A 10784-nucleotide genomic window follows, 5' to 3' on the forward strand; every position below is an offset into this window, starting at 1 on the left:
GCCAGTTATGCTACGGGCAATTTTGACATCTGCTGTGCTGGCAAAGCAATCTCTTGGTACCAGTGGTTATTATAAAGGAACCCCTGTGCTGGTCATGGCTGCCACAATATCTGATAGTGGCCCTGTACGACTGTAAAAGTCTATGAAGAACATTACTTAATAATTTTAAGTACACGGCCAAAACTGAGGACGAAATGGCCCAACACCACACTCTCGCAGCTGCATTTGTAACACTTGCCACAATGGCACACACATTTGTGGGACTGCATGATGCAACTTTTTACAGCATAGTAAGTAAAAAAGCTGCTATTGCTGGGGAAACGCTCAATACTTTTGTTAACAATGGCAGCTAGAATGTTGCAGCCCGTAGTTCCTTACTAAATGTGGAACCATAACCATGTTCTACCATGCCAACACAAATATGAGCAGAAACAAAAGTTTCAGTTTTAGAGGACCAAGTGAGTTCTTAATTGATTAGCAACTTTAATATATCTTTGTAGAATAGTTCAACCTACCAATATTTTGGGTCCAGTGCAACCTAGTTACACCACTGATGACCACTATAGGCGCTAGTTGACAATGGAAAACGTCAATAGTAAAACTAGAGAGGTTCAGTTGCAAGAATATTATTTCCCTTATCACTATAGTACCCATTGTTCGATCAGTGTCCCCCATATGATTTGTGGGGACTACAATTGCACTGGTTATTATTTTAGTTGCTCAGTCATGCGCACATTATGAAGAAAAAACTGAATGTATAGTTATTTTGCTTTTGCTTAACCCTTCTAGTGTCATGCAACATAGAATCTATGTCACCTGCATTCAAAAAATAAAAACTGTGTGTTACTGTGATATGATCCCAGAAGGGGCATTGCCTAACAGTCCAGGGTCAGGGCACGATTTAATTGTGAAATACCCAACTAAATGTCATAAACCTCTTTTTTCCAAAGTTTCCCTAAGTTTTCTCATTTCCAGAGCGATCCCAAAAAGATCTTTCCTCTTTAATCAGGGAAACCATGTTTGCTTACTGGTGCCTAAGAGGTCCAGTTACGTGCGAATGGATGACCTAAGATAAATTTTTTAGCAGGTAGAACAGTGAGGGGTTGACCACTTAATGTGATATAGCAAGAAGGGGTAATATATGTCAGGATAAATCCTCTCTATAAAAAATACAACTAAATACCATGGCTAGTCCTGAATGAATGCTGTTCCTTTCCGCTTTATTTGCAGAAGGCATCGCCTACAATGTGTTCGCTCGCGCTTTCCCTTTTCACACGCTTACAGTTCAGTCCTTGATGTTTTATTGAAATTGATTTTAAATGAGCACTATTTTTATTGTGCATAATGACTTCCAAATAATCTAGAATTTATCTTGCTTTTCCCCCCATTGTCTGCACGCCAGTTTCAGGCAATATTTCCAAAGCGATTCATTGAATTCCATATCTTAAAATGGATCCATCTGAAAAATGCACTAAAGATTATCCGTACTGTAATTGTCTGGCAAATTATACTGATTTGAAACAAATTCTTGTCGAAATGCAAATGTTAAGTACAGCCCCCAAAAATTTTAAAAGCGCCAATTTGTTGTTCTGACTCGCCGGGAAAAGCTGTATGCATTCATAAATTACATGTTTCTCATGTACTGTACAGTCGTTCAGCATGTTCCCTCTTCGTTATGAATTCAGAACATAAATCCATTTACATAGCAGGTTAACTAACATGTGCAGGTAGCTGTCAAAGATGTGAAAGGCACAAAAAAAAGTGGGGGTGATATGAGCGTAAAATGTCTACTTTTATCAGGAACAATCGAAAGATATGTCAAAGGTCCCATGCTGTGAGACTGTTCTTGGTGGAACATGCCATTATGCTTTTTTTTTAACTAGATATTGGTTTTAACAGCTTTTACAGGAAATGCAAAGGGAATCCAGCTATAACAGAGTTTTCTAGTTCATACAGAAAGTTATTGATTCTGGGACACGGAGATAAAGTTTGATAAAGGTCTTTCCTCTGACACCGGTTAAGGTCATATTTATCAAAGGGTAGTTCTGCGCAGTAAGCCATACAACTCCACAGCTCTTTTTGCTTATATGGGATTTTTAGAGTTTTCTTCAGGCACAAACTGTGTGTTCACATTTGGTTTAGAGTGCCCTTAAGTTTTTATCCTTTGGGGAATGATGCATTGTTGCAGTGCAGCAGCAGATGCAGGACCACCTAGGTTACATCTGAACATATATAGGTCAGTGTGTCCATTTAACTTAAATGAACCAGCTTTTGCTCTGGGTTTTTAACCCAAGCCTTAAGACGGCAATACATAGTGAAATATGCTGGTTTGGCCACCAACATGATGGTCTGATCCAACTGTTGGCTCGGAGGTGAACAAATGGAACGCTAGGCAGGTCCTATGAAGACCTGTCAGGCGAGGAATGTATCAATGCACTAATATGGTCTTCGACCAATCAGATTTTCAAAACCTACCCAATAGATAAAAGCCCAGTTTTTAGTCATGTATGGGTCAGACAAGTAAATTAGTGGGCCCCATACACAGACAATTAAGCTCATGTGTATGGCTAACCTAAATAAGTTTTGGGCATCTTCCACACAAAGTTGATTAATTGTCTAAAAAACAAGAAAGCATTACTTCTGACAAAATCACCTAATCCAAGATTTTAATGCCTTGGCAACAGGATTTCATCTAAGAAAACTGGGGCAAATGAAACAAAAAAAAACTCAGGAATGATATTACCAAAACATATAAAATGCAAGAAGGGCGTTTCTTAAAGATATTTTATAAGAGTAAGTGTGAGATCCAAGGACACCTATTGTTCTGATTATGTGTAATTATATTGGACCTCATGAAGGTTTACATCAGATTGAATATATTCTTGTAATAAAAAATAATTTCTTAATTTAGCATCTGCATGTAGTTATTATATATACATATACAGGTGGCTCAATATGTAGAGGTTTCCTGAAAAATTCCAAACCTAGGCAGCTCTTACAAATGGCAGCCTGCCTTCAGCGCAACGAATTGTATGTTCTGGTTGCCATTAATATTCCCTTTATCTATCTCCCCTGCAAGCTTGCTGTCACAGGGTCTAGTCAGTTGTTTTCTTGAAAGCAAACTGCAATGAATCTAAGCCTACTTGTACAGCCTGCCCCACTTTAGAACTATTTGGTTCCTTCATGTCAAGAAAGCACACATATTTTTTTAAACATTGATGCGATAAAATGTATCCTACCAATCAGCACATAGCAGATCCCTTTACAAACATTTTTTTAAATATATTTCAAGTACAGGTATAGGATCCATTATCCAGAAAACCAGTTATCTAGAAAGCTCCAAATTAGGGAGTTTTAGACTGTATTCTAAGCAAATAATTCATTTTTTTTTTTTTAAATGATTACCCTTTCCTCTGTAATAAGACAGTACCTTGTATTTATTTCCAACTAAGATATTATTAATGCCTATTGGAGTCAAAACAACCTTATTGGGTTTATTTAATGTTTACATGATTATTGAGTAGACTTAAAGTAGGGTGATCTAAATTACCGAAAGACCCCTTATCCAGGAAACCCCAGGGCTCAAGCATTCAGGATAACAGTTACCATACTTGTATAACAGTTTACACAATACATTGATATACAGTCATGATGGATACCTGGATAGAAAAAAGTACTTTTTTCAGCAACAGAAATGCTTGTGCAGGAAGTCTGGGAAACATGGAAGGAGGGAAGGGGGTTGGTGACAGTCACACCTTCCTTCCTCCTGAGCTGGAATAGCAACAATTAACTGGGGGGCAGCTCTGTAGCCACGAGGACAGCCAGGGACAGCCTGTAGAGGCGAGGACCCTTGACTGAGTTTTCGACAGAATCTGAACAGGGTCAGTCCTCCTGAAACGAGCACTTAGAGCAACCTATAATGTTTGAATGTATTCTAAATGGTGTTGGTGTGAATGGCGGATAGAATGGATAGAAGTCTACATATCGTAGTACAGGAGCCGTGTTCGGCTGTTTCAAAGCTACACAGAGCAGCTATAACTGCAGGTGATCAAATCACCCCAAATAGAGACTTTGTACTTTAGCTGATCACTGCTGCTGGGGAAAGCAATAACAATGGGCCCTTGTTCTAACTGTGCTTTGAAGCTTATGAGCAAAAAAAATAAAGATAACCGATGACTGAATTAACAGATCAGATGTTGCCGACAAGTCAGTAGCAGTTACTCCAGAACTACTTTGGCAGCTTTTTGATTGGTCTTTGGGGTTATGGTTGACTGTGGTCAATTTATTGGAGAATATGAAGCTGTGAATATGTAATTATTTTTCTTTTCACTTGTTCCCCCAACTATTTATTAACATTTCTATTTAACCTTATTATCAGCAATATTATAATCTCCTACAACAGAGGTCTGCTTCTTACATTCATAATGTAAAGTACTGGGGTGCCACTTAAGTGGGAAAAAAATCCTCTAATTATGATTGGCTATTTGTTATCCCCATGTGGGCTGCCCCCTTACATGTAAATATATCCCAAACTTGCTTCTAAACCAGAAATTTGTGTATGAGCACTTGCTTTGGGGCAACTAGGAGCAAAACCATAGGGGTGGCGTTGGCTTTTGTCTATTACAGGTAAAAGTTCCTGTGTTTTCTGAAACCTTGTATAAAGAAATACCAAAAACCCATGCCAGCTTTATCCTTCATTGAGCACAAATCTAAATTAATTTTTGGTCTTTACGCATAGCACATTAATGCAAGCTTTGCTGATGTTTTCTTTCTGGGTTATTCACAATAATAATCCTTCTGTTTCCTATATTTCTTATGATTCCCATTTCCTACAATAGAATGAATTTCAGTTGCATTTCCAGTATTAGTAGTGGCAGCTGTAAATAATAAGCTTCTAATTTATTTAAAAAAGGAAGTTTGTTTTATTCCTATTGCCATGTTAGAGATCGGGTATTCCAAGGACACTAATAAAGCCAATCCCAGCTGAATTGTATTCACTTTGCAGGTACAATGATCTTCTTCTTCGATGCCGGGAGCTTGACACATGGACCCAAGATCTCTCTCTCCCAAGTGTAGTGTGGATATCAGGATTTTTCAACCCCCAGTCCTTCCTCACAGGTAGGGAGCACATCTCAACTCATTAGTAATTTACTGCTACAGTAATTTTTATAATTACTGCCAGGAGGCCTCATTAAATTTGATCTAATGAATAAATATTGTATTTTTCAACATGATTACCAGAATAGCTTAAGCTGAGTGCCATAAACAATTATTTCCCTCCATGCTTATCATACTTGAATGGCTGTTTGCTATTTTAGAATATATTTATCAAAAGATAAATACGCATTGTATTGTACTTCAGGATATCAGATATGGCAATTAAAGCCTGGGAACTGATTCACTAATGTGCTGGTGTAAAATTGTCCATATTCATAATGCTAAAATGTGACTTTTCGAAAGACTACTAAGTTTCCGAGAGTGTCTGTTAACCCAGTTCAATTTTTCACCCAAACTCATGTAACACAATATTTTAAAGCCCGAAACGTTGCTGTGTGCACTTGAGTAAAGTCACTTTTTTCTACAACATTTCCGGAGTGCTGCTGTTTTTTCATTTTATCCTGGATATTGTTTTACCCTGGCTGAGGGTTCAGCTTGCACCTGGGGCTACAACTAGCCGGTTTGTCCATTGTGTAGCACACCTTAATCAATTTGTTGACAATATTTTAAAGGGCTATTAAAGCCACTCTTAACTGAACTTTGCATACATTCCTCTGTGAATTGTCTTAGAAGCCATATATATACCTTCCATTTGCTTTTTTACTTCTTTGGTAATAATCACCCCCAAACAATTTTCTGTTAACTGCAGTAGGGCTACATCATGTCCTTGACACAAGTGAAGCACCAGCATAGTAAGCAAACTCCTATGTACCCTCCACCCAGTCCGGAGTGGGCAGTTTGGTTAAGTACATCTGATTACAGTGTGCTGTGATGCCCTGGTTTGTCTCAAATCAACATTAGCCATGGCTTGGACAGGTTTCTTAAAACAGGATCCTTAAACAACTGTATCGGCCTAAAGGTTTAGCTTCTTTGTAATGGTAATGATCAAGGCCTTCAAATTAAGGTGCCGATCGGGCCGATTGTAGCTGCCGATATCAGTCCTGCCTGTGTAGGGGCAGGAATGATAGGCATGCCCGACTGATATCGGGCCTGAAATTGGGCAGATATCGATCGGGCATTTTAAAAGATTTAGTCAGATTGGGGACCGCATCGGCTTGTTGATGCGGTCCCCGAAGCAACTGCGCCCATTGCTGCTGTTATAATTCGAATTAGCCCACATTTGCCCGATATCGCCTAGCCATAGGTGGGGCTATCGGCAGAAGGTCCGCTAGCTTGGCGACCTCGCCAAGTGAGTGGATCTTAATGTATATGGCCACCTTTAGTGACAGGAGCTCCTCATCTTGGATATCATCCTGTTTGTTTTGCTGTTTTTCTGTCGTATCAGCTGGTGGGACAGGGCTTGTAATTTAATTTTGCACTTTGTAGAGATGTTGCATGTGTGTAAAAGAAAAACAACATATTTTATTGATCAGAAAAAAATAATTCTTACAGCTGTCATGCAAAGTTTAGCTCGAAAAAATGAATGGCCTCTAGATAAGATGCACCTTACGGTTGATGTTATGAAGAAATACAAGGAGGAGTTTTCTCAGCCTGCTCGGGAAGGAGCCTACATCTATGGTCTTTACCTGGAAGGTAGGAAGTCAGTTCCTCTGCAGATAATTTATTGTACTTGCCATCTTAAACAATTACATATTTGCTTTATGGGTATTTCCTTGTACTTTTATCAGCCTGTTTTTTTTAAACTATTCGTATGTGTTGCAGAATTAAGGAACTATCCCAAACTTGTAAAACCATAAACCTCACAAGAAATTAATCTTTAGTCCAGTTTGTTTCTTATTTAACAATATCCTGGGTTACAGTTTCTGATATCACTATTTAGGGCTAGTCAGGGATAGGCAACCTATGGCATTACTGTTGTTTTAGACTACAAGTCACGTCAGATAACAGAAACCTGCTTATCAGTAGTTTGGGGTTAAATGAGTTATGATCTAAGGGTTTCCTGCCCTTTGCCATGGCAGCATGAACAAATAAACTTATTCCTCTGTCAGCCACTTGACAGTAGAAAAAAAACCTACACATCCCCCAATTAATGGCATGGATCAGAGTTGACGTGTAGCCTGCCACAAGAAAATAATCTTTATATTGAGGGATGCTGGATAACTAATTTTATAGTTACCAATTCTATCTGGAAGCTTTGGAGTTTTAAATATGTGTTCAGCTGATGAAGGTCTAGTAGAGAATTACAAGCAATCTTGTTAACAGGAAAAAAATATGGGGTTCTGTGGAGATGTATTTTGCCAAAAGTTGACAGATGAAAGTTCTTGGTAAGTTTAGTGATATTCCTGAAAGAGTTAAAATGATCTATTTGAAGTTTCTTTGCCGATATCCCTTTTTAGCTACATGCATCCCAGTTATCTTTAATGTCTTTGGCCCATACCTCCTGAAATTTTGCTAGTCTTGCTTCATGTGCCACAGATAGGGCCTCCATTACTGAGTGTATTAAGTGTGATTTTGGCTAGGCTTTAGGGAACTCTCAAACCTGGACACCAGAGGAAAAAAAATAAAAAATGTTGATGCCTGGAGTGCAAGATCTGTATTCTTAGGGGCTGATTTACTAACCCACGAATCCGACCCGAATTGGAAAAGTTCCGACTTGAAAACGAATATTTTGCGACTTTTTCGTATGTTTTGCGATTTTTTCGGATTCTGTACGAATTTTTCGGATCCAATACGATTTTTGCGTAAAAACGCGAGTTTTTCGTATCCATTACGAAAGTTGCGTAAAAAGTTGCGCATTTTGCGTAGCGTTAAAACTTACGCGAAAAGTTGCGCATTTTTCGTAGCGTTAAAACTTAACGCTACGAAAAATGCGCAACTTTTCGCGTAAGTTTTAACGCTACGCAAAATGCGCAACTTTTTACGCAACTTTCGTAATGGATAGGAAAACTCGCGTTTTTACGCAAAAATCGTATTGGATCCGAAAAATTCGTACAGAATCCGAAAAAATCGCAAAACATACGAAAAAATCGCAAAGTACCGATCATTACGAAAAAAACGCAATCGGACTCCATTCGACCCGTTCGTGGGTAAGTAAATCAGCCCCTTAGTCTGCTCTGTATAATATAAATTCCTCTCTGAATTGATCAGACTGTTTCCATTTTGAATCTTTTTGGTAATACTTCCTCCCATAAATGTTGAGAGTATAGGTGACTTGCCAGATAGATGTTTGCCTCTAACAAAACGTATTATCACCTGTACAAAGGTATGCAACAATTAAAAAAATTATTTTCATACATCAACAGGCTCATCCATGCAAAATTCTTAAGCTTTCTTCAAATCAACACAACCATCCTTATTATTTTGATGAGACAACCTTCTTGGTTTGTATTCTCTGCCCAATGAACAAAGCCTTTAAGAATGACACCAAGGCCACTACCAGTTTACTACCCTTCCGTCATATAAGCTTTTTGAGATTTGTATTCATCTGTTTTTCCATTGTATATTTAAATTTCAACATATCATTGATTGGTAAGGGATTTTTTGCACAAGGCAACTTTAGATTTGACAATATACCACTTATACCAGTAAATGATGTCTCCAGAAGGGCCAAAAAATGAGCTTTCTTGAGAAAATTTGGATATCAGTATGCAAATAAAACACTGGTCTATTTTTCATAGGGCACATACTATAGACAGCATACAAAAGCTCTCTCTTTTACAGCAATGTTGCTACAGACTTTACAGTGCCTTCGATCCTCCCTTTGTCACAGTGTATTTCCGTTTACTTGCGACGTTCCTCCACAGGGACAGGAGCAGCAGAATAATAAATACCCAATTTTCTTACGTCCAGTAACAATGGACCTGTTGTTTTTTCGTCTACAAATCAAGTAGATACAGCTTTACGATTATAAGGAATCACATAAGCAGAAAAGCTGCCTTTGCCTTCAAGTTTACTGTCATTCAGGCACCATCTTATTATCAAGTACAAGGTGTTTTCCAGCTGAACATTTCTAACAAAATAACACAAGGGAGCTATAAAATATGATCTGTATGATCAAAAATGATAAAAAAAAAAAAAAAAAAGCTTGTCTCTATATAATTGTGGATGCTTTTTATGTTTGTTTCAGGTGCAAGATGGGATGTACAAAATGGCCATATCGCAGAAGCACGGCTTAAAGCTCCCACCCCAATTATGCCCGTCATCTTTGTAAGAGCTATTCCTAATGACAGACAAGAGACACGAAACATCTATGAATGCCCAGTATACAAGACAAAATTAAGGGGATCAACATATGTGTGGGCTTTTCACTTAAAGACCAAGGAGAAGCCATCTAAATGGATCCTTGCGGGTGTTTCTTTGCTTTTAAGTGTGTAAAATTGTTACTGCTCAAATACCAAATTCTAGGAGTGGAAAGAAGAGTGCTCTAAATGAGACGCCAGCAGTCTTGTAAAAGTGGCAAGGAACAGTCAGAAAAATCTACATTTGCCATCCAACATGACACACCTGTTGGAAGGGAACGCTGCATCTACATCCGACAAAAAGCTGTTGGTGTCTGGGAATGTTTTCACTAGTTGAAATGCATCTACATCCAACAGTCGGTGTAAGAACAAAACACCATCTGATTTTATCTGATCCGACCTGCATTACAGCTGTGGGGATCAATTCAATATCTGGAATTATACCTGTAAGCAGGCCTGGACTGGCAATCAGGAAAATGGCAAATAACACTTTTTTTAATCTCAGTCTGAATATGGCTGTGAGATTTATTATTGTACTAAGCCTCCTTTTACTCAACTTAAGATGATAGATATGCAGTTGCATCTCTTTTGCTTTACTGTTCGATCAGTTTGGTTAAATAGGTTTGGTTTGAATTTTGTTTTCCTCTAAGGAAACTCAACTTTTTTTTTTCTTTTTTAGAATGAGTTAAATGGGATTGATCACCTTTGATTAACTTTTAGTATGATGTAAAGAGTAATATTCCGAGACAATCTGCAATTGGCCTTCATTTTTTATTTTTAGGTCTTTTTATTTAAAGAATTGTTCAGCAACGCTCCAGTTTGGAGTTACAACAGCTATTTGGTTGCTGGGGTTCAAGTTACCTTAGTAACAAGGGAGTGGTTCAAATGAGAGACTAATATGTATAGAAGAGGGGCTGAACAGAAAGTTATAAAAAGTAAACTGTAGCCTCACAGAGCAATAGTTTTTGGCTGCCAGTGTCAATGACCTCCATTTGAAAGATACAAAGAGTTTGAAGAAGGCAAATAATTAAACCATAAGAAATAATGAAGATCAACTGAAAAGTGGCTTGGAATTGTTCATTCTAGAATATACTAAGAGATAAAGATAAAGCACCCCATTAAAGTATATTCTTTAAAAAAGTAAAAACAAAAATGTTTAAATTTCATACTGTATATTTTGTACTGTCCTAATTTGTTTGTAAAATTTAAGCATTAATGTCAGCTGTTAGCTTCCTACCATTTGATCCAAATGGTGCTATACAGAAAAAAAAAAAATTGCTGGCATAATTGGATGGTCCACTGAGCCAAATGGAAAGTTGGAGAGAGAATATGTGCTTTACAGAAGAACAAGGTCTCCCAGAAACTGAACTAAAGGTCCCCCCCCATACATGGGCCGATTGTAGCTGCCGATATTGGTCCCTTGGACCG

At 38.0% G+C, this 10784-nt stretch overlaps 1 protein-coding gene across 1 annotated transcript in view; it reads left to right on the forward strand.

Moving 5' to 3' along the window:
• LOC100497531 (dynein heavy chain 11, axonemal) overlaps positions 1 to 10522 on the forward strand; it is a 187259-nt gene extending 176737 nt beyond the window's left edge. Inside the window, exons 79-81 of the mRNA XM_031893873.1 lie at positions 5006 to 5118; positions 6610 to 6750; positions 9245 to 10522. Of these exons, the coding sequence (XP_031749733.1) occupies positions 5006 to 5118; positions 6610 to 6750; positions 9245 to 9492 (502 nt within the window). The 3' untranslated portion in view covers positions 9493 to 10522. The remainder of the gene's footprint in view (positions 1 to 5005; positions 5119 to 6609; positions 6751 to 9244) is intronic.
• The last annotated feature ends 262 nt before the right edge of the window (positions 10523 to 10784 follow it).

The sequence above is a fragment of the Xenopus tropicalis genome, chromosome 9, assembly GCF_000004195.4.
Source record: "Xenopus tropicalis strain Nigerian chromosome 9, UCB_Xtro_10.0, whole genome shotgun sequence".
In the NCBI taxonomy this organism is placed as follows: Eukaryota; Metazoa; Chordata; class Amphibia; order Anura; family Pipidae; genus Xenopus; species Xenopus tropicalis.